The sequence below is a fragment of the Oryctolagus cuniculus genome, chromosome 1, assembly GCF_964237555.1.
Source record: "Oryctolagus cuniculus chromosome 1, mOryCun1.1, whole genome shotgun sequence".
In the NCBI taxonomy this organism is placed as follows: Eukaryota; Metazoa; Chordata; class Mammalia; order Lagomorpha; family Leporidae; genus Oryctolagus; species Oryctolagus cuniculus.
The window spans coordinates 79,989,396-80,017,280 of NC_091432.1; the positions used below are offsets into that span (position 1 = coordinate 79,989,396).

The 27,885-nt window shown below is 35.2% G+C and overlaps 1 protein-coding gene across 4 annotated transcripts in view; it reads right to left on the minus strand.

Moving 5' to 3' along the window:
- Positions 1-27,885, minus strand: part of GRM5 (glutamate metabotropic receptor 5) — a 557,251-nt gene that overhangs the window by 515,860 nt on the left and 13,506 nt on the right. For all 4 annotated transcript variants that reach the window (XR_007909731.2, XM_051820841.2, XM_051820823.2 and 1 more), the window contains exon 2: positions 25,116-25,973. Coding sequence is in view for 3 of the 4 variants with exons in the window: in XM_051820841.2 (XP_051676801.1) it covers positions 25,116-25,776 (661 nt within the window). In the remaining variant the exon portion in view is untranslated. The remainder of the gene's footprint in view (positions 1-25,115; positions 25,974-27,885) is intronic.

Here is a 27,885-nt window from a genome sequence, read left to right on the forward strand (position 1 = left end):
ACAGAAATCAAAATCTGGCCTTCAGCACACTTCTTCCACCACAGACTTTCCTTATTTCCCATGCATAGTACAAATGTCTCTTAATATCATGCAACACTCTGCTATATACTCAGTGTTTTATACATAACACTAAGCCTTGCTCTCATGGTTTGATACATTTCACTAATTCTTCCAGTAACCTTGAAGAAGAAGAATGATAATCCTCTCTGGCAAAAGAAGAAGGAGAGTCTGACTGGTCAAGGGAACAAAGCTACATTGTTTCCAGTTTCCAGTTCAAGTCTCTGACTCCAAGATTGAGACCTTTTACATGACAGTATGTTTTCTCCCACAAGCTTATGGCAGGTACACAGTATTTACTTTGTTGAGCATTTACCATAGAATTACTATTTCAGAAGGAAAATAATATAAATGACAGAGAAGATAACCTACAGGAAATTTGGCAAAGGAAAGAGAGAAAATCAGCTAAATTTTCAGCTCAAAGTACAAGTCAACATGTCCATCAAGGCCTCCCTACCACTCCCCCAACTATATATCCAGTGCTTGGAACCTGTTAGAGTATTTATATGTAACCTTGGAAAAAGTGACTTAAATCTTTTGCCTTAATTTCCTTCTCTGTAAAATCTGACTAACAATAATCTACATCATCTGAGTTGTTGCATGGATGAAATCAATTAGTTCAATATAGTCACTACAACAATATATGACACATATCAGTATTCAATAAAAGCTAGCTGTTGTCTTTGTCACTATGTGTTTGCTAAATGAATTACAGAATGATGTTTATATGCTGTGTCTGTAGATGAAGTGGCTTTGTTTAACAATAGTAGATAGGGCCAGCGCTGTGGCTCACTAGGGTAATCATTCACCTGCAGCGCCGGCTCCCCGGGGTTCTAGTCCCGATCGGGGCGCCAGACCCTGTCCTGGTTGCTCCTCTTCCAGTCCAGCTCTCTGCTGTGGCCCGGGAAGGTAGTGGAGCCCAAGTGCTTGGGCCCTGTACCCGCATGGGAGACCAGGAGGAAGCACCTGGCTCCTGGCTTCAGATCGGTGCAGCGCACCTGCCATAGCAGTCATTTGGGTGGTGAACCAATGGATGGAAGACCTTTCTCTCTGTCTCTCTCACTAACTCTGCCTGTCAAAAAAAAAAAAAAATAGTAGACACACACACACACACACAGAGTTCCAGAGTCCAGGATGGAGCTTCGACCCTCAGAAATGAACCATTCATCAGTAATTTTGTTGTCAGGAATTAATAATATATGAACTTGCTGTGGCCAGTACACTAAGTCACTGTTCTTTTCCAACATTATCTCAATACAAACACAGTTAATGTCATCTACTAGGCCCACCATCTCTGCCACTCAAATTATTGATTCATTTTAAAAATTCATCTTTTTTCTAATAATTACTGAGCATTTATCTACTAGGTGTCACACACACTTGGGAAATGGAGAGATAAAAGACCAAATTCTTGTCCTTGTGCTACTTTTAGACCCAGGAAACAACTCTAATGCATCATGACATGTAGTAGACAAGAGAGGCTAATTGAAACCTGGTGGTGGGAGAGGGTGGAGGAATGTGGGGATTTGAAGTTACACATCTCTCAGTTTTCAAGATAAGCAACGATAATAGCTATGTTTAAAATGGATATTTCATATCATGGTAGTCCTAGGCTTATAGCATTATTATGAATATTGTACAGAGTCCCTATATATCTCATGCCCAGTATTTCTTTCATCAGGATGGTTCATTTTCACAAATGATAAAGCACTGTCAAAACATTAGCTTTTGACTAAAGTCCAGACCTTATTCAGATTTTCTTAACTTCTGTTTAGTTTTCTTTTTCTCTTGTAAGATTTTCAAGTCTTACTTCAGGTACCAGGCTACCTTGCTTAAGTTCCACAAAACTGTGACTGAATCTTAGCAGGGCTGTTAGAGTATCTTTGTTTTAATTGCCTTCATAATTAGTACTTCTGAGGTACTAATCAAGTATTTTATACAATATCTGTCTTTATGAGTTCACCAGATATTTTTCCTCACAATGAGATTAGGTTCCATCTTTTGGAGAGGAATAACACAGAAGAAAGTGTCAGTCTCATTATATCATGTCAAGAGCACACACTGTCAGAATATCTTATCATTGTTTATGCTAAACTTGATCACATATTGCTAGTATTTGCTTTCTCCTTTGTAATACTATTCTCTGCCATTATTCCATACTACATAGACATACTGCATGACTTAAATGTCATGTTAGACACATTCCCTTTCATTTCAAATATTTCTTAAATTTTATAGAGGGAGGATCATTTCTGAGTCCAGGAAAATAGAAAAATTCCTGCTATAAACAGGGAGATGAATCAGGGGCTTTTCTTTAACCAAAGGACTTAATAAAAGTGGGTACACAGCCTGCAAGAAGTGGCATGGCTATTGGAGGATCTCCTTATTACAACTCTCTTCACACACAGACCTCTGTTTTATGGCATGAAATCACATTAACAATTATTAATTTTTTACTTTTCAAGCTGCTGAATATATATTATCTAATTTAGCCTACATAATAACCATGTGAAATAGGCTTTTCTGGTCCTATATTACAGCTGAGTAGTAAAGTTTTGATATCATACCAGATGTTAAGTGGTAGAATTAAAATTTAAATTCAGGTTTTTGGACTTCCAATCCCATGCTCATAGCAACAAAAAGCCATTTTAAGCAAAGATTCAACATTAATAATAGATTCTATCTTTTCACCATGATAGAGGTCACAGAGAATGCTCATTTGTAGAAAATATTTTTAAGCTGTCTCCTCACCTTTCAATAAATGACCAATTAATGGAGGCCCATACTGAAAATGAAGACCAGAGCAAAATTAATGATGGACTACTCGAATTACAAAATATAGTGGAGATTTATTGTCAGAAAATTGTAACTGTAATACAGTTGGCTAGAAGAGTAAAAGTAAGCCAATATATGACTGTAGTTGTCTGGCTTCCATTAGACTAGGTGGTAATCTTAAACAGCCCAATGTAATTTGTTTCATATGATGTAGACACAGAATGGTAGGCAGCATCAATTCTAGGTCTCAGTCCCCATCTATTCAGTTTTTTGATAGATTCCTCATCTATTACTTCTGGGAGCTCATTCATTATTTAAAATTCTATGCTAAAATAATGAATTAAATACACATTTATGCAGGAACTACTATGTGTCAAGCACCATTCTAAAGATCTTCAAAATTATGATCTGACTTAAATTAACAAATATATCTACCATGTAGTCATAATGAATCCCACTTGGCAGACATTTCTGTGGTGCTAGAACTAGTACTCAAATTAAGACTCCTTCCTTCCCAGTGCCTTGCGGGAGTCTCCATGAGGGATGGACAATATATTAGGCCACAATCACCTCATTTCATCTAAGGTCCATGACATAGTTATCTTTATAAACCTCATTAGTCTATAATAAATAAATTTGTTATGAGAACAAGCTGATACTCAGTAGTTTGAAGCAACTGAGAAAAGTTAATATTTAAATGTCTGTACTATATTAAGGAATTAAATAAAAGAGATTCACTGCATATTAGAATCTTGAAATAAATAAAAACTCCCTAAACTTCTGCATGAGTCACCACTTCCCCAATATCAGAAACCGAAACACCATATACAAGAACGAAGAGGGGAAAGAGAAATATCACCATTAGCAAGTTAACTCATCACCTGGCCTGGCCTTTTAAAAACAGACTGTGGCCAAGGTTCCTGCTGTCAGTTCACTGGACTGGCAATGTATTGGCTAACTGCTTCCCTAATCCTATCTTTCTGCTTCCTTGCTTCTTAAGGAAGCTTCCACAAGCTGGGGCTAGAGATATCAAAACTACTGGGAGATCTGGTGCTATGAAATACTGTGGTATCTTAGATTTTAACTCAAGGAGGTGATTAACTACAAAACTCCCTACCAGTGAGTCTGAGCAGTTTTCATGTGCAGGTAATCTGTACTAAGAGGCTGCAGTTCAAATACCTGTACACCACGGAATAAAATGGAGACAGGGTTGCCAAAATGGGAAGTATTATGTGGAGATGGCACGCAAAAAGCTAAGGAATGCCAGCTTTAGAAATGGAAATAATAGAACTTGAAATCTAGGTTCACATAATTTGGAAATGTCTAATAAGTTATTAGAACCTCAGTTTCTTTACTTATGATGGAGGTTACATCTTATACCATGTAGCTCAACCTTCAAGTCATTAAACCATTCAAAAATATTTTTTATAAATTGTATGAAGCAAGCTACCTAATAGCACCTGGGATAGAATATTTGAGATATATAGTAAGCAAATTCCCCATCCTCATGGATTTGGGGGAGTGGTAGACAATGCACAGAATGAATAAAAAACATATGAGGATATGTTGTGATAATGACAGCTGTTCTTTGAAACATAATACACAGTTATATATGAGATAATGTCTTGAAAGTAGGGGGTGGTATACACTGGATGTGGCCTGGCATAAATGAGAAGGTATTCAGGAGACAACATGAAAGAGGTTAATAAAGATAAGGCTGTGTGTTTCCTTTATTAATGATGATTTATTTATTTATTTATTTATTTGAAAGGCAGAGTTACAGAAAGAGAGAGAGAGAGACAGAAGGAGAGAAACCTCCATCAACTAGTTCACTCTCCAAATGCCCCCAACATCCAGGGCTAATCCAAGCTGAAGCCAAGAGAAAGTAATTCCATCCAAGTCTTCCACAGAGGTGGTAAGAATCGAACTGCTTGAGCCAATATCCACTGTCCCCACTCCAGGTGCATTAGCAGGGGGCTGGTTTTGAAGTGCAAAGTATCCAGGATTTAAACCTGGCAGTCTGATATGGATTGTGTGTGTACCTACCTGTGGCTTAATCTGCTGAACCACAATATTTGCCCCACCTGTACGCTTCTTAAAGGAATATGCCACAGAGTATTTTTTACCAAGCATATCATATGAGACCTGGTTTGTAGCAGCTCTTCAATTTGTATTTTATAAATATGTGCCTGCCCACCAACATGTGCTCGTTTCGTGATTCTTCCTATACCTGTGACAGCTGCTTTGTAAAAAATTCAATGTATACTGCACAAGCTAAACATGATTTCAAATATTTTGAAATAATAGACTCTACTCCATATTCACTATTCACTAACTACTTAAACATGAGTGTGATCCACACAAAATAGGAGCTATGCAAAATTTAAATCAAAACAAAAATAAGACAGAGTCACTGTGGGCAGAGAAGTAAAATGTGCTCAAATAGAATTTCACTATAAGACCATGTAATATAAGGTCCCCCAATGTGGTAAGTGTCGCTCCTCCTCTTCGTGGAGGAACGACACAAGACCCTGCGCTGTTCTTTCATCTGCTCGGCCCTCCCCGGGTTTGCTGCTGGTTCTTCCCGGGTTGGCTACTATCCCTTCCACCTCCGTGGAAGGGCAGTTCCCCCTGGCCACATTCCCCACTTCCGCAGGGGAGCGGCACACCGCCGGCCGGCTCTCTGGGGGCTGCACAGGTGTTCCCCTTAGATGTTCCCCCTAGATGTTCCTGGTGCATGCCGTCTCTCTCCTCCTTTATAGTCCTCCTCCGCCAATCCTAACTCGGCTGCCCACACGCCGAGTACGCTGCTCTCCAATCAGGAGCAAGTCCTACAGTTTATTGGTTGAACTGGAGGCAGCTGGGTAGAAGCTGTTTTCTCCTCTCCCAGCGCCATATTGTAGGAGAGCAGATGCATAGAATAAGTCTTAATTCCAGTAACTTAGTCTAGTCCGAGCTGCTCCCCACAGAGGAGAGCAGATGCATAGAATAAGTCTTAATTCCAGTAACTTAGTCTAGTCCGAGCTGCTCCCCACAGTAAGAAATGTCTACACTAAGTCAAGAAGAGTTCACTATGGCAGGGATAAAGGAGGGTTGAAGAAGGAGGTGGATTTTGAACTGGGTCTTGAAAGATTTAAAAATGAAAACGTTGGAGCATATGTCTTGCAGGAACTATGCTTAAATTGAAGTTCCCAGAAACTGAATCCAGTAATTCTCAAATATTAGCTTGCATTGAAAACCTTAAATAAAATTCTCAAACTTAATTCAGTAGTTCTCAAACAGTATCTGCATTAGAATGCTTAAAACATACACTGATGGTACCAACTCCAGAATTTCTGATCCACAATGTCTGGAGTGGGGCAAAAAAGTTGCTTGCAGGAGAAATTGAAAACTAAGTGCAGCAATAATGAAGTTTGAAAAGTCTTAGCTCATTAGGCCTTGTTTTCTCTTCTAGATCATTTGGCAGAGAATGTGAAGTAGCATGAATATTTGGTGCTCTGAAGAGGGAAGCTCAACATGTTTCCCTAACTTCCAGGGAGAAATTTCAGTTCTCTTCAAGCAATAATGCTTGACTGGAGTTGTACTGGTAGCTAAAAATGAATTGTGAGCTCAGAAGATGTAATATGCACCAACTTACAGGCGCAAGTTGCTATGGAAGTCAACAAGAGACAATGTGAAAAATAAAAGGCCAACTGGTGATGACTTCAATGAGGATGAAAGTAATGCGTCAGAGTTTAATGCAGACATTAAAAAAAAGTTAATAAGATTATGGGACCTGGTGTTATGGGTTAAGCTACACCTATGATGCAAGCATCCAATTTGGGTGCCCGTTAGAGACCTGGCTGCTCCAAGAGTTTTGTTTTGAAAGCAATTTATACAAGTTCATCCATGTGGAGAGAAACATGAAATGTTTTGATTCTTTAGAAAGCCAGTAGTTAGATAAGTATTTTTATATCTACTGAAATTTTTATGCCAGCGATTACTTATTTAATACGTTTCCACTTTGCTTTTATAAATAAGAGCCTTAAAAATGTATAAGATATTTTTACTTTGTTTTTTAAATTGTTGCTGTTAATTTAGCTAACAATTTTAAATGAGTATCATCAGATAAAATGTTTATTAATGTGCTTTTTGGAATTGTAAAAAATAGAATCTAAGGACTTCCAAAATGATAACTTCGAAAAATATATTATAATGGGTTTTATAAAGCCATGGCTAATCATCTTCATAAAGAGTATAAATAACATGAGAAAATATGCCTTTTACAAAAAAATACTGTTAAAAAAAAGAAATACAAACAATAGTAATTCCAAAATTTGCTATACAGCTACTTTTAAAGGCTGTTTATAGGAAAAAAAAAAACTAAAAATACTAAAATATTAAAAGTTATTTATCCATTATAATACTGATTTTTAAGATTTATTTTCATTTTTGAAATGCTTTATGGTATCTATAAATTACCTTTGTATTAGAAAATCATAAATATGTTTTAAAATACATAATTTGTACCTTCCTTATTTGCATTTCCCATATATAGATTAAGTTGTTTTCAGATACCAGGTTACTAGAAGAATAATTCAAAGGTTCAAATGGATTTTCCAAGAAGTTACACTTGAAAGAACGAGTAGTTCCAAAAACTAACTAAATTAATATTGATAGTATTTTAAGCATACACTGTGCACTGCATATCTTAAGTGTTTACATATAAACATATATATATCAAATATTTATTTTATTTATTTGAATGGCAGAATGATGGAGAGAGAGAGAGAAAGACAAAGAGAGAGAGAGGGAGTGAGGGAGAGATCCTCCAACCATTTGGATAATTCCCCAGATGGCCACAATAGCCAGGGCTGTGTCATGCTGAAGCCAGGAGCCAAGAACTCCATCTGGGTTTCTCATATGGGGTGTAGTGACATAAACACTTGGGCCACCCTCTACTACTTTCCTAGGCATATTAGCAGGGAGCTGGATTGGAAGTAGGGCAGCTAGTTCCTAACCCAGTACTCATGAGATCTGGCATTATAGGCAGCAGTAATTTAACCCACTTTGCCACAATGCCAGCCATGCATACATACATACAAATGTATATCACCTATGTATACATATATAATTTATATTTACATATATATTATATATAATACAATTTAATTTACACAGGAATTATTAGATATTCCTACTATTATCTATAAAACAAATAATAATAGTATTACTACATAGTGTTCACATGAGAATTAAATGAATTAATATATGTACAGTATTCAGAAAGAGCTTGGCCAACTGGTAAATGCTATGTTGTTGCTTATACAGCAGCAGCAGCAGCGACAACAAAAACATAGACTTCATCAATCATCTTAGAACAATGAAGTTGAGATTTGTAGTTAAGTAAATTAATCAAATTTTAATATATTTATTCAGAGTCCATGCCCTTAAACCCTGTTATAAAAACAATAAATGAAAATAAGCTAAAAATATTTAATTTATATTAAACATATTGTTGTAAGAAGTAGTGCCCTTAAAATAAAAATTATCTGAATATTAAACATTTTTTTCAATGATCCACCAGGATCCATGCTACATACAATCACTACCACTCCTCAACTCTGCAACCTTACACAAATTGCCTAAATTTTCCAATAATTTTCCAGTAAGTTTTTCTTTTCTAAAAATGAGGAGATTGGAAAAACAATACAAAATACCAGCAGCTAATATGTTTGAACCCTTACTGTTTGCCAGGTATTGTACTAAACTGATTTTTACATGAGCTAAAAACACTGATAATCATTTCTTTTCTGAAGTGTGGTAATTGAGGCTTAGACAATAAGTAAAAAAAAAAAAAAAAAAAAAAAAAAAAAAAGATGAAACTGGGAGTTGAAACCAGGTCCATCTGAATCCAATGTCTAAACACTTTTTTGACTACTATTCAGTGCTACTGATAAAAGAACTCTCAAATCACTTGCAGATATGATACTTCATCAATATTTATAAATTACTGATAGGACATAAAATTATGTGGGAAAGAAGTGGAGCTTCTGCATCATAATTTGTGATCTAATAACAGACTGAAGGTAAAAGCAAAGATACATAATAAGTTTTGAGGCTAGGGAAAGTATTTCTTGCCTAAAAAATCTAGATTACTGTTCTCTAAAGTCACAAAATAATGCTGTCTCCTTCAAGGAAGGTGTATTCTGAATAAGTGAAACCAATTTAGCACAATCATTAATTCTACTCATTATTCAAAAGAACAAAACAAAACTGAGCTTAAGACTTAGAAGACTTAGGAAGAGAAAGTGTGTTGAGAATTTTAAGAAAGAGATGGAAACCAAGAAATGTTTTAGATTATGAGTAACTGCCCAAATCATGTCTGCCAAATGACATCTCATGGTTTTTATTGTATTGGAGATATAATTAGTGAAGTCTTTGATTAGCACCTAATTTTCACATTACTTTGCTCAGTATTTTGTAAGAAAAGTTAAAAACCTCATCTAACAATATAAATCTTGGCACACAGTGAATATTTACATAATATTCTGTTAACTAATAAATCAAGTAGCTTTAGCTCTACAAAGTGCATTAACTTATCATTCAACTGACCATCATACCAAAACATTAGTACAGAGAGTGCAGGTGCAGCCATCTGTCATCTTGCAAATGAAAATCTGTATGCAAAAAGACCACTCCAAAATAGGAAATAAAATATGGTTCTCAAAGTAATTTCAAGATTAATAGTCTCTTTCCTGACCTCAAAAACCAATATTTTTGACTTTATAAAAAATGAGTATGGTAGTCAAGTTCAATCCTTTCAGTGTGTTTCTTGTCTTTCTCTTGAATGGTTAACATTTTTTGTTGTCTGTGATAAGAAATTGCATAGAATTTACAAAATTCCACTCATGTCCACTTTAGTACTTCATGTATAAAATGTTATGTTTATAGGAGCTATTCTTCCTTCCTAGTAATGGTACAACAGTTGTAGTCTCTTCAACCTCTTGAAATCTAAGTGCATCATAATTTGTGATCTAATAACAGACTGAAGGTAAAAGCAAAGATACATAATAAGTTTTGAGGCTAGGGAAAGTATTTCTTGCCTAAAAAATCTGGATTACTATTCTCTAAAGTCACAAAATAATGCTGTCTCCTTCAAGGAAGGTATATTCTGAATAAGTGAAACCAATTTAGCACAATCATTAATTCTACTCATTATTCAAAAGAACAAAACAAAACTGAGCTTAAGACTTAGAAGACTTAGGAAGAGAAAGTGTGTTGAGAATTTTAAGAAAGAGATGGAAACCAAGAAATGTTTTAGATTATGAGTAACTGCCTAAATGACGTTACATTTGTGCTAGAAAAATGTAGTACAGTTGAAATGGGTTAAAAGTATTTAAATTTTCCTAGAGTTTCACATAGATAATTCATATAATTATAAGAGGTCAAAAGACTCACAAAATGAAATTTATCTCAATTTTGATAAGCCAGAATGTATATTAGTAGTAGTAGTAGTAGTAGTAGTAGCAGCAGCAGCAGCAGCAGTAGTAGTAGTATTTGAGAGGCAGAAAGAGAATGAGAGTGAGCTCCCACCCACTGGTTCACTCCCCATCCCCACAATGGCTAGGGTTGATCCTGGTGCTAAAATCCAGGAGCTGGGAGCCAGAAACTCATTCAAAGTCTACCAAGTGGGTAGCAGGAAACCAGTCATTTGAGCTATCACCTGCTGCCTCCCAGCATCTATTAGGAAGAAGCTGGAATCAAGACACAAATATCAAGCCCAGGAACTCCAATGTAGGACACAAGCAACTTAATTGGCATGCTAAAAAGTCTATCCCCCAGAGTGTCTTTATTACTTGTGTTTATGAATTTTATAGTTTACTACTCAAAGTTGACTTCAATATGCCAGTGAGTAGAATTTAAATTTTACTGTTTTACAGTAGAACAATTAAAAACATCTAACAAAGCCTTTCTGAAATGGAACAGTACTTATCTGCATACTGCATCAGGGACATACAGCAAGTATAAACAAAATGGAATCACTAGGCAATCTAGGATGTTTTACTTGGTTCCTTTCAATCCTAGAGTGTAAGTCACTAGGATGTGTGGAATAGGATGTAGGGAATAATTTTTAGTAAACAAAATACAACACATTGATGTTTTAATTGATGTTTTAACTTCAACCAAAGATAAAAATCACTATTCTGTTTTTTGTTGTGGTATAATATCTTATTTCATTTATATTATTTAGTGAAGACTGGTAAGTAGAGATTCTTTTCTTTAAGAAAAATTTAAACTTCCCTAAGCTTCCAAATTATATTAACAAAACCATCTCTCCTTTTGTCTAGTTACACTATTCACTCATCCCTTGTTGTGTAGGTATCTCTCTGAACTGCTGCTTACATGTAATCATATTTCTCCTATGAGGGTAAAATTCATTTAATGTGAAGCCATGGCTCATTATAATCCTGAGAAAAGTCAAGTGCTGGCAAGTGCTTCTACTCAGTTCTTTCACAGCGTCTACCATAGAATCAAATGCATAGTATTCATATATATCCAATTAATATTTATAAATTAAGTCAATTATTTTAGTATCACATGGATCTTTAGTTCTATTTATGTGCTTTTATTTACTATAAATCTGCATTGAAATATGTTACTTTTTCATCAAAAAGCATAATATATTTCCTGTGAATTTTTTTCCAATTCATTTAAATTATCCCACCAGTTTTTAATTATTTTCAATACTTCAATAATTTGGTAAATGACAGTATCACTAAGCTCCAAAATACTTTTCTTGATTTTTATTAGATATAAGAGGATTTACTTTTTTCAATTGTATAGAAATAGTTATATAATTAATATTGTCAGCTTAATTTTCAGCATATGTTTTTAAATAAAACCTAGAGTTCTAATATGAAAAAATGGAAATTAATGGTTTCTTAAAATTTTTAGGTCCTTGGAACCAACCTAAATGCCCATCAACAGTAGACTGGATAAAGAAATTATGGGATATGTACTCTTTAGAATACTATACCGCAGTAAGAAACAACGAAATCCAGTCATTTGCAACAAAATGGAGGAATCTGGAACACATCATGCTGAGTGAAATAAGCCAGTCCCAAAGGGACAAATACCATATGTTCTCCCTGATCGGTGACAACTGACTGAACACCAAAAAGGAAACCTCCTGAAGTGAATGGACACTATGGGAAACGGTGACTTGATCAGCATAGCCCTGACTGTTAATGAACAACTTAATACATTATCCCTCTTAGTAGTTTTTTTATCTGTTCTACTTAGTATGACTGGTTTAATTCTGTAATTAATACACAGTTATTCTTAAGTGTTAAAAATTAACTGAAATGTGATCCCTGTTAAACATAAGAGTGGGAATAAGAGAGGGAAGAGATGTATAATTTGGGACATGCTCAAGCTGACTTGCCCCAAATGGTAGAGTTAAAAACATACCAGGGGATTCCAATTCAATCCCATCAGGGTGGCATGTACCAATGCCATCTCACTATTCCAAGTGATCAATTTCAGTTCACAATTGATCATAATGAAAGGACTAAGAGTCAAAGGGAGCACATAAACAAGTCTAGTACCTGCTAACACTAACCGATGGAATAAATAAAGGGGAGAGTGATCCAACATGGGAAGTGAGATACTCAGCAGACTCATAGAATAGCAGATGTCCTAAATAGCACTCTGGCCTCAGAATCAGCCCTAAAGGCATTCCGATCTGGCTGAAAAGCCCATGAGAGTATTTCAGGCATGGAAAGCCAAGACACTCTGGCAAAAGATCTCTGCGAGTGAGATCCCAGTGGAAAGAACAGGTCTTCAAAGAAGGAGGTACCTTTCTCTGAAGGGAGGAGAGAACCTCCGCTTTGACTATGACCTTGTCTAAACAAGATAAGAATCGGAGAACTCAGAGGGCTTCCATAGCCTTGGAAACTCATGACTGGAGCATAGGGAGATTACTGATGCCATAGACAGGAGTGTCAATTGGTAAAGTCAACAACAGGAGTCACTGTGCACTTACTCCTCATGTAGGATCTCTGTCCTTAATGTGCTGTGTATTGAGATTTAATGCTATAACGAGTACTCAAACAATATATTTCACTTTGTGTTTCTATGGGGGTGCAAACTGTTGAAATCTTTACTTAATGTATACTAAACTGATCCTCTGTAAAAAAAAAAAAAAAAAAAAAAAAAAAAAAAAAAAAGAAATTATCAACTCTCAACTTGACTCTCACTGGGATTAAACATGACAATAGGTCTGATCTGATTTCATCATCATTTAAAAAAAATCATCTATTATTTTTCACTTTATGTTTCTGTGTGGGAGCAAACTGTTGAAATCCTTACTTAATGCATACTAAGCTGATCTTCTGTATATTAAGATAATCGAAAATGAATCTTGATGTGAATGGAAGGGGAGAGGGAGTGGGAAAGGGGAGGGTAGTGGGTGGGAGGGACGGTATTTGGGGGAAGCCATTGTAATCCATAAATCGTACTTTGGAAATTTATATTCATTAAATAAAAGTTAAAAAAAATTAAAAAAAAATTTAGGTCCTCTCAATGAAAAATTAGAACCAATTATGCTCAGATGATAGAGAGAAGGGCAATAATTTAGGGATTGAAAACAATTAAATTACTTTTGATTATGATAATATAGTTTTAGCTTTTTCAATGTCTAGATATATTTCCTATCCTTTCACAAATTACTTCAATAAAAGCACATTAATTATCATGTTCACCTGTGATTTAAATTTTAATTTCATATTCCATGAAATTGTAGTTAAACTAACATGTTGCTTACCTAATTTTTATATTTTTCCCAGAGCCTTTAAAGGATAAAAAGCTACATTATGGAATTATAATAATACATTTCTTTACAAAAAAGCAAATGGCTCTCCACCTCCAACAGGGAGTCAAAGCTTGGAATCTTAACTGAAATTTGGTGAAAGTAAGATATATAACAGCTGAAATACTTACATAACCTAAAGATATGAAGAAGGTTTTGTGAAGAAACAGATAGAAATAGCTCTTTTGTTAGTCCTTGAAGAAAGTAATGCAAACCTATCCTTTTTACTCTTTATATTTTATCTACTTTTTACTGCAGTTTGGATGGTCTGATTTTCAGATTATCTTAATAATATGCTAATCATAACAATAAAATTTGTATCTTATATTACTTCACAGATTACAGAGAATTTTCAGTATTTCCAAAAGCACAGTAAACACTTGAGTTGTTATTGTCATCGTTACTATTTGAGCTACAACAATCTGCAAGAGGAGCATCAATTTGGTAACTATTCAATATATGAATGTAACTATTCAATAGAATTATCTGTTATATTTCCTCTGCTCCACATTATTTCCTTTTGGCTTTATATTCAGGATAAGGGAATGCCTCTATGTGCTACAATTTAGATTATATTAACAAACCTTCCAGTCATAAAATTCCATGAGTATGTCAGATTTGAAATTTATGAAAAAGTTTTATATCTGTTGCTTAAAGATTATTTTATCACAAAAGTTGCTCATGCCTCTCAAAAAAGTGAAAATATAATTCAGTAATGCTTTAAATATAAGATCAACTTTCTTTTTTCATCCTCTATAGTTCTATCTCCACATCATTATATGTATATACACACAGCAAAGACAACCATATTAACAGTCCGATTCTAGGATTTTCTAGAGTTGGCTCGTGTCACTACAACACAAGGCCTTTCAAAATATATTAACATTTGGAGGATGGGGTATGGGGTTCAGACATAACTGTGTCAAAGCACTAACCATCCCATGTTTTATTGCATAATTGCAAGCTCACTTCCAAAACCAAAATTGGTAAGAAGATAAAACTTACTACATGCATTGTTCACTTTCATGATCAACTCCCTACTTCATTTGGTAGTCAACTTTAAGTAGGTAGAACCAAACTGAAATGTCATTTATGGATTGCTTTTTGTTCATGGCTAAGATAAAGCAAGAAAAGTTCTTAGTAGATAAATTTAGAAGGTACTCATTGAACACTTGGTATGAGCCAAGCTTGATGCTAAGTGCTTCATATTTAGTTTGCACAAAATCTTACTGAGCAGCTATTATTATCTCAACATGATATTGAGAAAAATAAAGTTACTTGACCAAAATCCCTCAAATAACAAGAATATTAATGAGGATCTGCTTGGGTACTTGCTACTTTTTAGAAAGGATTGATTCCAAAAGGCCAAGGAACTTTAATTCTAGAGTTGTCTTTGCAACACACTTTATGAATTTAAGGTCATGGCTCCAGTGTAGCTTATCCATTTCATAGAACTACTTTTATTTCTAAAAATGTTCTCTCATATCTTATCTTACTTTGTTTTATAAATTGTACTTTACCTAAACTTCACATTCTCAGAAGACATTCAAGAAAAAAGGTTCCTAAACATTTGGTTGAATTGCTAAGTCTTTCTGAAATATTTATAAGTTTTCTAAAATTAGATTGCATATGTCATACCCATTATGAATTCCAAAGAATTGTCTTTCATACATAAGGCTACATCATTTAACAGTATGTCTCCTTGCTCTTAAAAATGCATACCATATTGTTTTCTCCTATTGGCATCAGAAGGGTAGTATGCAGAGTCTACAGTGGAGATGGGACTAGAAAAAACAAGGCACAAACTGCGCTTATCATCAGACCCCAAAAAGTTTTCAGTGAGGTCAGCTTGTTGCCTTATGCCTCCTCCTTAATTTATTTCCTTTTAACTGTAATTATTCCACTGCATGCAAACAGGAAAGATGTGACTTTCATAGTTAGATTTAAAAAAAAATTATCAAAAATATTTTCTCAGTGGGAAACAAACTGTGTTTTTATTTCTTAGGGAAGGAAGAACCATGCTTGAAGCCACAATTACTCTAGTGCAAAGGGAGGAAGTTTAGATTTGTTTCAAAATAGTTGGTCTTGGGTCCAATTCCTTGTTCTTCCACTAACTAGCTGCACTATTGTACACAAATCACTTTCTCTTTCCATATCAATTCTCTAACATGTAAAATGATTATCTTATTTGACTGTGGTGTGGAATAAAAAACTAACAAATATTTAAAATATATAGTATAGTGCATGTAATGTTTTAACTCATAATGTAATAGAACACATATAAAATTTAAAATTTAATTGTCAGTATTGGGATTTGTCAAAAAAAAAAAAGAATGTTCCAGCTCCTCTCCTTCTTCAAATTAAGGTTTAAGTTCATTTTCTACAATCCTACCACCAAATAGTTGCTTCTTATGGACTTCTGGAAAAGGAGTGACAGAGAACTGATTCACTACCACCTAATAGAAGTAACAGTTTTGTTGAACCAAAAAATACAGATTCTTAATGCAGACATCAGTTTTTACTCTGGTATGTCACCTATTGGCTCTCTTTGCAATGCTCTTGGCCATACACAGTAAGCCTAGACCTATTCTCTCGGATTTTTACAAATACCTAAATTTATGAAATTTCTCAAATAGGCAATTAGGATTCTACCATGTCTTCACTTCTCCCTACTAAAATTATGCTCTGAGGAAATGTTATTTTTTGTTTGTTTGTTACAAGTTTAATATATTTTGGTCACTCTCCTTTGAACAAGCCATGTTTAATTGCATTTATTTATTTATTTATTTAACTTTTATTTAATAAATATAAATTTTGAAAGTACAACTTTGGGATTATAGTGGCTTTTCCACCCATAACCTCCCTCCCACCCATAACCATCCCATCTCCCACTCCCTCTCCCATCCCATTCTTAATCAAGATTCATTTTCAATTATCTTTATATACAGAAGATCAACTTGGTATATACTAAGATTTCAACAGTTTGCACCCACACAGATACACAAAGTATAAAGTACTGTTTGAGTAGTAGTTTTACCGTTAATTTATATAATGTCTAAAATTTAATACAGCCCCTGTGTAGTCTGCAGTTACTTAAGCACAGCAAGTCCTAAAAGATGATTATTGGAAGGGAAAACAACCTTTTTGGCCCCTTTTCATATGATGTCGTTCCCCCTCTTCGCGGAGGAACGACACAGGACCCTGCGCTGTTCTTCTGTCTGCTCGGCCCTCCCCGGGTTTGCTGCTGGTCCTTCCCGGGTTGGCTGCTGGTCCTTCCACCTCCGTGGAAGGGCGGTTCCCCCTGCCACATTCCCCACTTCCGCGGGGGAGCGGCACACCGCCGGCCGGCTCTCTCGGGGGCTGCACAGGTGTTCCCCTTAGATGTTCCCCTTAGATGTTCCTGGTGCATGCCGTCTCTCTCCTCCTTTATAGTCCTCCTCTGCCAATCCCAACTCCGCTGCCCACACACCGAGTACGCTGCTCTCCTCCAATCAGGAGCAAGTCCTACAGTTTATTGGCTGAACTGAAGGCAGCTGTGTAGAAGCTGTTTTCTCCTCTCCCAGCGCCATATTGTGGGAGAGCAGATGCATAGAATAAGTCTTAATTCCAGTAACTCAGTCTAGTCCGAGTTGCTCCCAGTTGCTCCCCACAATATGACAAATGACGGAAGAAGCGAACATAACCTCCTCAGAATTACAGAGTAAAATTCTCTAGTTTTGATGTCAGTTATCCTCATTTTAGCAAAACAAATTCTTTTAATTTCAACCTTTCAAACTCCATTATCATTAATGTAAAATTTTCATATATTACATATCCATTCTCAAATTAATGGGAGGTTGATGTAATTAATCCTAACCATACTTAGTAAATAGCCTAATATTAAAAGTCATTTTTCAAAAGTTCTAGTATGGGGCCAGTGTTGTTGCATAGTGAGTTAACTCACTGTCTGCAATACCAGCACCCAAAATGGGGTGCTGGTTCATGTCCCAGCTGTTCCATGTCTGACCAGCTCTCTGCAAATGTACCTGGGAAAGTAGCAGAAGATGGCCCAAGTGCTTGAGCCCCTACACCCATGTGGGAGACCTGGATGAAGCTTCTTGCCCTGGAGTCAGCTTGGCTCAGCTTTGATCATTGCAGCCATTTGGGGAGTGAATCAGCATATGGATCACTCTTGTGGGGTGGGGGATATGCATGTGTGTCTTTGTCTCTCTCTCTTTTCTCCTTCTAAGTTTGCCTTTCAAATAAATAAATAAACCTAAGAAAAAACTTTAGGTACTAAAAAAGAGATGAATAAAAATGAGGAGATAGAGAAGGAAGAGAGAGAAGGAAGGAAGGAGGGAGGAGGAGAGGGACAATTTCTCACATAGTCCCTCTATGGTTTGTGGATCTCTATCTTATTTTCATTATGTGCCTCCTTTGCATTTGTTAAATAGAGCTTACTGTGTGGTGTGGAATATGTTTTTCCTCCTGTGTTTTGCATGTTACAAGCTTTACATTGGAGCATAAATACATCGCAACATGACCTCCTATTTTCTGATTTTCCTCACTCAGAAGCAATCTGTTTCTCATGGTTGAATACTATAAACCTAGAAGCCAACAAAGTCATGACTTGAAACTGAGTCACAAGATCAGCTATTTAGTAAAGAGTGTAACTGAACTTTCCAAATATTCAAACTCTAAAGCCTGGGCAATAATATAATCTCCTTGAGATCTGTAATAAAGGAGACTAAGGGAAAGCATACATGGGTGTAATTCTCACTCATAAAATAGGTAAACACCAAATACCTGGCAGACAACCACACTCAGAGATGATCTTCATTTTCAAGGTAGATTCTGATTAGTTGGAGCTATAAACTATTCACAAGATGTATCACCCAAAGCATTACCTAGGTGTTGGGAAAGCTTTGCCATGACAGCCTCTGAAATCAGAGGCCATCTAACTTAGTTATCCTGGGCATGCAATATTTGGGATAAACAGAGGGAAATCTGGTATTTTCAGTAGTAGTTGGATAGCAATGGTGCCTGGGAATGTTATCTCAGGCATGAATCTCTTATAGGTGAGTCAGAATCCATGTCGGAAACTGTCTAATGAAAAAGAAACCTGAAAATAGGGAAGAAAATCAGCTAGATAAGTCACTAGATCCCATTTTTCCCATGAGAGAGACTATAAGAGCTCTTTTAGAGGCTGTTTCTCAGATTCCATGTACAATTTTATCTCGGAGGGCAGAAAACAGGCAGGGTACCTTCCCTCTGAACATTCACCCCACAGTTACCTGTGCTTCTCTCATCACTAACAATATTTCTGATAGTGATATATGAATACAGTTTGCTTCTTTTCTATTAGAATTTCCACATTTTCCTGACTATAACCTAATTAGTGAGAAACCTCCCTAAAAGTCTCTGCATCTTCTGATTTTATATAATATGATGCCAATGAAAACCAATAAAATTTCATAATCAATCCATAAGTTTAGAAATATTGGGACTTTAATGTTTCCAGAATTTTATAGAGCAAGTAGAAACCTGAACTTCTGAAAATTCTCAATATGATCCAACCAAAAAGCACTTCCTCTATTTTACAGATCAACATCAGAGGGGCATGCTATTTCTTAAGGCTGGTCTTCATGCAAACTACTTATCTTTTGGTCTCTGCTACTTTTTCAGATGGTCATGACAACTTTCAGCATATTCCTTAGAAAGATTCGTGCCACTGAGATAAATGGGAAAGGAATAAAACAGTGCAACAGAGGGACAATAAGCACAGTGGCAAAAAGAAATTGAGTAATAATCCCCAACAATGGTGTAGAAACCAACTCTGGACAGGAATTAGTAGTTCCAACATTGTAACTAATTACATGACAATATTTCCAAATTACTTGACATTTCTATCTCTTTGTTTTGAACTCTATAATGAAGACATTAGATTTAGTACTCAAGACCCTTTCAATGTCAACATTCTACACAATTAATGGTAGTTTGTGTGTATGAATTATCACCACAATCATCCCAAAATTCATCTCAACTTTCAAGTATTCAACTCCTGGAGAAACAAAATGAAACCACTTAAAAACTACTCGGTTGGTTCTGTAGTGACATTTATTAACTTTCCAAACTAAATTGTTGTCTTAACACGATCACAATTAGTAGAAAAGATGAAATGTGAAAAAAGTATTTCCACTTCTTAGAAGTTTCACTAAGCAAATAGACTATGAATCACCTGTAAGTCTTTAAACAAAAACTTGACAGTTACCACATTTTTAATAAGTAATTTATGGAAATCAACATTATAACCTAAAACTGTCATAGTATTAGCATCTATGTGGTTTTCATATCACTTGTTGAATTCTTTATTTTGTGGAGGGTTAACCTTGAGATTTCAAAGTAAACTGAAAACATATCATAGTAAAAATTAAAATAAGAAAAAAGGAGGTATAAAATATCATTATGCTCCTAAAAACTGTATATATGAAATACAAGAAATTTGTTCCCTTTATAAAAGTTTTAAAAGTATAAGTGAATAAATAAATAAATAAAATAATTTATGTTTTCAGAGATGTTATCTTACCAATAAAACTTATTGGCACACCTTTCCTTTGAAGTGTTTCTGATGTGCTTCTTGCTAGATCAAATTAGTATCTCTATGTCATTAGAAAGAAATAAGAAAATGAAGCACCAGTGGAAAGAGAAAAGGGAGGGGAGTGTGAACAGCATTTCACAATTAATCAAAGGAGGAATTTTCGCACCTCATTTTTATAAAGTAGCAAAATTGTGAAAAATATATCTGCTACTAATTCATATGCTATATATTCATAAATAGTAAGGTACATAGTTTTCTAATACAAATTTATCCATTCAGTAAATTGTTTTTGAGCACCTGTTACATACTAGCTACTGTGATAGCCCTTGGGATATACAACAGAATTTCAACTAGGGTCTGCAAAAATTGGGAAGTGGGAAAATATGTGGCTGTCTACATAAAACCCAGTGCAGTAATTAGTTTTCTCAATGAAACTGAGCTAGATCAAGGGCAAGAATGGAATAATGGAATATATGCAAGTGTTCAACTATTTAAAGCATGTAGGCTTTCCAGGAACTATCAAATCTCTAGCCACAGGATTTTGGGTGCAGTATTTAAATATTCCTTCTTGCCCACAGCATTTATTCTGTTTTATTTCACATTTACATCTAATGAATATTAATACATGTTAACAAATTTAATCTTTTGATTGTGAATTTTAAACATGGCATTAGTATCCCATTCAGGAGGAGGGGAGTTAGAGTCTAAAGTCAGTGGGATGAATATGCTTACACTGGACTCTATCCTGAAGGCAATTTTTTATTGCTCAGAATAATGGTCAGCTGGATAATGTTTATGTTTCCAGCTGCTCTAATTTATAGAATTGCAATTAGCTGTAGGTCAGGCAGGCAATTGTGTTGATCTTCACTGAGTGCTCTCATGTGGTTGAGGTCAATGGTACTAAATGACTGTATCTGGAATATCTGGGTGCTTTCCTCCTTCTCATGGTGATGATCACATTTCAACTTGGACTAGGGAGGAAGCCCTCTCTTTCACCAAGTTCTTTTGGCCAAAGCAATTGTTAGGCTAGTGATGCATGAGAGTAGAAAGGAACTATCAAGATTCAAAGCAAAGGATGTGGATACAAGGGAGCATCAATGGAAGTCATCAATGCAATCTGGCACACCCCTAAATAGGAAAACGCATCCATCCTGTGCTATAAATGGGCACGTGTACCACAGTTTGCAAAAGCACGGAGAAAGAGGATGTCTTGAAGTTCCTTAAAGCACACAGAGTGCTAACTGGTGTGAAGTTTTTCTTCTGAGTCACCACATGTTCTTCTGCTCTATATAGTTGAAGCTCTAGTTTGGTCTAAAGTTAAAAAAAAAAAAAATGCTTTCTTTTATCCTCTTCTTTTGGTTTATACTGTGAATCTCTATGCTTAGACATTCTTGGCACAGTGTCTGTGCAATACAACAAGTTGAAGAAGGCTACAGAATCCATAATTCACAGGAAATAAATGTAAGAGATTAAAATTAAATCTGAAACCTAGGTCTCCTTGTGCTCTCCTCTGGAATTCTGTGATAGCACACATTTTCTTGAGGGAACATCTTGCGATGGCTGCTAAGAGGACTATGTGACACAATTCTGTCAGATTTAAGTATAAATAAATGGACAATTGGATGGATAAAAGCTTTTTGAAAATAGGACCACACCTTTTCAGAGACCTTCCTGGCTCATACGAAAGCATCTGGAAATTTCCATCATTAAGAAAGAGTGAAGAATCACTATGCTACCAAATTTGTATATATGAAATGCATGAAGTTTGTATACCTTAAATAAAATCTTTCTAATAAAAAAATTAAAAAGTAAGAGAAACATCAACTGAGCAAAGGTAGATAATCGTAAGGATGGCAAACTAAATTATAAGGAACTGCAACTAATAAATTCAGGGCTAGAGAGAATTACCCCAACCCAGCCAAAGAAAGAGAATAAAGAACCAACATTATCATTACATAAAAGATCCAACTGGGCCATTCTTCAGGGCTGAACATAGAAAACGAGACATCACCTTGGAAAGCTTCCACAGTACACAGCAGAGCTATATCTTTTTTTATTTAAGCACCTTTCTGATCCTAGAGGGGAGTTTGCTTGTGAAAACTCCAACCATGTCACAACTGTCCCAATAAAGTGTAAGAAAACATCACAAAAATCCATTGTCTACATATTTCTATGGGATTGAATAAAGATAAATACCTCTTCATTTAACCACATAAAACAACAAGCCAAGGTGCATTTTTTTCAACCTCAGAATGATCAAAGTACTTGACTTGGCATCATCCAAGTCCCTTCGGAATAATTTGGCAATAAAATCCATTGTCTTACTTACTTTTCTCCTAGATAGAATATTATCTTATGATTGCTATATTGCAGTAGATAATTTCTGCATATGCTATATAATTTCAAATTCATGTGCATAAAAGTTACACTTAAAAAGTAAACATTTCAAATTATACCCTCTTTTCTAACTACTTTGAATTTCTCCCAGGAGAAAAATCTTCCCAATTTTGTTCTTCTCTGAGAGGAATTTTTTGCATACTCAATCAAATAGCTTACATAAAAATCTACTTTCATATGAATATAATTCTACATATATAGAACTACATCTGTTTTTCACTTAAAATAATCTTAGAGATCTTTATTATTTTATTTACTATAAAGGTTCTCTTTCATTTTAATAACTACCTAATCATAAATTGAATAACTGTATGATAATTTATTGTATTAGAATACCATATTACTATTGGGGTACATTTTTATGAAAATAACATTCTAAGTTTGTAAAAGTCAACAGTCAAGACTCTGAGTTTTTCTTGAAGCACAATCTTGCATTTGCATCTCTATATAATGACCTACCTCTATTCTTATGAGGATAGAAGAAAGTCCCTGATTAAACTTAAAATTTATTTGAGGCAAATCAAAGCACACTGTGATACTTGACCTTTTCAAACATATGTTTTAGTTTCTCACCTCCTCAAATTTCCTTATGCCCACCACAGCACATCATTCCTTTTCACTTTGTACCAATTGTCAGTATTGTTTCAGTTAAAATCCAACTGTCAAGTTCCATTTCCTTTTCTAGGATTTCCACCATGACACCCATAACCACAGAGCAAGTAATTTTTTTCTTCCATCAATATACTTTAGAGACATATTTGTAACTTCCTGTCATCTTGAATTATGCTTCTATAAATATCTGTGCATGCCTCATCTCCTTTGTGAAATTCCAAATCCGTTAAGGGTTGTGACCAGACAGGGCTGGTCTCCACAGAGCCATCAGAGGACCTCGTATATATATTTGTCTTATCAATACATTTTACATGAGTATCTCCTCATGTTAAGATTCCATTGAATTCTTTTAAATTATAATAATACATTTAACTAAAAGTCTGTGGCTATGAGCTTTATTTCTGGCTCTAAAATTAGTACATATTATTAGGTACATACTGGATGAGTTATTTAAAGTCTTAAAGATTTTGCATGTTAAAATTGGTATAATATTTCTGGATTATCTATATCACTGGCTTGTTGACAGACTCAAATAAAATAGTTATTTCATAAGGAAAATCTCAGCATTGGAGTATATTCAAGGGAAAAAAATTGAAAGTTCTCCTAGTCCAAATACCTGTCTATTGATCAAATATTATATATATCAATATGTCTTTGAGTAAACTATCAGCTTAAACATGAAAATTTCCAGAAATAGAACAGTATCAATCCAAATAGAAGCTCACAATATTAATGTGCAGCTCAAATATTATTAATGACTCGAAACACAGTGTAATTTATAAAATGATGCTATTTGATAATCAAAATTTTACCATATCTGATTGATGATTCACTCCAAATCTCTGAAGAGGACTCATCCTGAACATTTCATTAATTTACCAATAATTTAACCCCTCATATTATAGGACTTGGTTGTCTGAATCATAATGATATATTATTACTTTTCAGAACTTTTTCTAATCTTCACAAAAATTTAGTTTTTCGTAAAATGTTTTTCATCTACAGTATTCTTTAGTGATTAATATATAGCATATTATTATCCCAGAGCATAATATTACAAGTGAGTCTCATCACTGGCGTCATGCTAATTCTGTAAATCAAACAGAGCCAATCCTAACCAACCTGTCAAGAACTGGTAAATAATGCACTAAAAAGCATTTTGAAACACCATAAACAACAAAGGACTAATTATTATAAAATGTCAGACTTTTTTCCTTCTTCTCTATTCATTGAGCATAGAGAACCAATAAATTATAAAGGAAATTTATGTTGAATTACTAAAAAATGCTCATGAATATGTTCTACACAATGATAAAATGGGTTCATTCTATTACCATTTCACACTTTGTTAAAAATTCTACTGAAAACTAGCTATAGGACTAAACTATTTTTTAATCCTCTGTTAAAATATACCTGGAGTAGTGCGGGCTGTCTTACATCCTTTATGTATTTATGTGTACTTCTCTTTATCAGAAATGGTAGACAGTAGGAGCAGTCATAAAATGTTAAAAATTCAAAGTGTCCAATGACAATCCAGAAAATATAAAAGCCTCCGGTAACAAATAACAACAGGTATCACTATAGCACAAGTAGAAATAATATAAAACATAATGTTTAGAATTCCATTTCAACAAATAATGCTCAAAAAACCCTTCATATTAGTTTGAATCCATGCCTCTCTATGTATCTACTATGTCTCCCTTCTTAGAGTACTGGCATATTGCAGATGACTCAAAATATCCAAAGTAGTCTGATATAGTATAACCTTCCACAACCTGAAAATGTTAAGTAGAAATCAATCGAGAGCATAATAAGATACCTTCAAAGGATATAAAGGAAACCCACCTTCTGTGTGCACAGCTGACACATATGTCCAGTTGTATCTCTTCACTATGTCCACCATGGCCCGTGCCTGTTGAGCATCAGAAGGCACAACCCTCATGAAGTACTTGAATAGAGTCTTGTCACTCAGATCCATGCTGGTTGCTGAGTAAGCAATCTGAGGTATGTTGAAAAGCTGGAGCAAGTTCTGGACCTGAATGGCCACAGAACTGGAGCCAGGGCCAATGACCCCTACTATAGGCTTCTTGGAGCGGAAAGAGGAGGAAGAGCCATCTACACACCGTACCAAGCCCTCTTCCTCTTCTGAAGAAATGAGGGAATCTCTTATGAATTCAATGCTCTGCTCTAGGGCCACAGCTGAATGCCAGCAGGAATCTCTTATTTCACAACCCAGTGTGATATTGGGCAAGAGTGTTGGGTCTGAGTTGATCCTTTCCAGGGTGTGCAGCATGGCTTCCACTCTCTGAATGCCATACTGTTCACGAACTGCTCCACACTTCCTCTCATGAACTTTGTCCACAGTAGGTTGGTGGTGGACAGAAAAGAGAGCTCCAATAATGATGTCACCTGGCATGTGAGCCACCACCCTCCTCTCGCTGGACTGCGCACTCCCACGGACATCTTCTTTCAAAAGCAGGACTGACAGGATCAACAGAAGGACCATTTTAGGAAAAGAGTTCAAGCTAATGAAGACAGCATGGTGGGGAAAAATTAGGAGAGTTCTGGCAGAATCAAACAGTGTCCTATCTTAAATTTCAAACGAAGAAATCAGGCAGCAATTCAGATGTGTTCTCTAAAGGACCAACATGTCCCCAGGTGCCATTTAATTAAATGCATACATGAGATCATGATCTTCAAAACCTGAAAAAAGGAAAAAAAAAAAAAACAGAATGAGTCTTTACAAATGTAACTAATTAGTTTAAGGGATGCTCTGATGGCCAACACTAGTGGAGAAAAAGAGAATTTCAATGATGAAGATAACAAAGGAAAAAATCTAAAAAATCTTCCTGACTTTCCTTTGTGTGTCTCCTTAATGATGTGATGAAACACCTAATACAGTCTCCTGATTCTGGCTTGCCTGGATTAGTATTTTTCATTTGTTCTATATGAAGCATGCAAAACCATATCATATTTAGCAGTCAGGGATGTGAAAGCAGCCTAAAAGCAAAAATATACCATGTACTTAAAGCTCTTGTAAGTATACCCCCAAAACACTAAACACTGATCATCTCTGAGTGATGAGTCTGGGCAATTGTCTCTCATTATGCATTCTGTTTCTTTCCAAATTTATTAATATATTAATCATGTGGTTACAAAAATAAAGTTGCATAATTAAAAAGATACCTATTCTCAAATCCAATGTAAAGCAAGTTTAATATCTTGCCAGTAATAAATACATATTGTATCTAATTATTATATATAAGGTATAACAAAGGCAAATGAGGAGGGCTAGGTTAAATTAATTGCAAGGGAGAAGGAAGGTTGGAATATTACTAAGTAAAATATCCTCCAAATAGTTATCAAGGAGTACTAAAATGAGCATGAATATTTGGAGAATATAATACTCCAGTTCAAATCCCAGTTCTGCTATTAAGAAATATTAGTAAATTATTTAGTCTCACAGTACTGGCTTTCCTCATCTGAAAAATGGCAACAATACTCGTGTTGTGTTAGGCTGTCCTTGTGGGAATCAACATATCAACCATGCAAAGGCTTTTTAAATTAAACAGTTATATTTATTCAAGGTATTTTACTTTTTTGTTAATAAATGTCCAAGAGCATTCTCTGTCTAGGTGCTGAGGAAAGAAAATTCTCTGGCAATGCACTTGATCCTCCAGAGAGTCTTCAAAGTAATTACAGAGTCATGTAATAAAACTCACAGTAATCAGTCCATTAGCCCTTATCCAGGAAAACGTTCTACAATGTTAAGGCTCAAAGGCCTGGAAGGATGAATGTTTTGGAACTATCCTTCTTAAATAGAAACTTACTACAGTGGTAAATACAGTATATATTCCCATTTAAATTCTTGGAAGAGGAAATTTATTCAGTTTCCTACAGGAAAATGTAGCATGATTTATAAAAGAAGACTGACAAATTGTGATTTTAATTAGATAAAAGGACTGTGTGAGAGACTTATTTTGTATGTTATCATCTCTGTCAGCCAAGAAATTCAAATTGTTTCAAAGTGACTAATTTCCTCAACACTACCTCTCAAATAGAGGTGATGTTTCTTCAGCAGTTTATGCAATTATCAGCATGCTGTATATTTCAGCAAAGCTAAAAGAAAACATTTTCGAATGTTTTCACCACAAAGAAATAATAAATACTTGAGAAGACAAATATGACTGCCCTGATTTAAACATAGCACAATGTGTACAAGTATTATAAAATCACATGATATTCCATGTATATATATATATATGTACAGATTTGGTGTGTGCATTAAAATTTCTTTGTTAATTTAATTTTTATATATTACTTGAAAGGCACACATACACACACAAACACTGAAGGGGAGGGGTGGGAGAGAGAATCAATCTTCTTTTCACTGGTTTACTCATAAAAATATGCAATAGCCAGGGCTGTGCAAAGCCAAATAAAGAAGTCAGGAGCTCAATTGGATCTCCCACCCCAGTTGCTAAGACCCACGTATTTGAGCCTTTGTCTACTGCTTCGTAGGGTGCTAGAAGTTGAATTGGAAGTGGAGCTGAAATTGAAACCCAGGCACTCTTTTATGAGCTGTTGGAGTACCGAGCAGCATTTTAACTGTTGT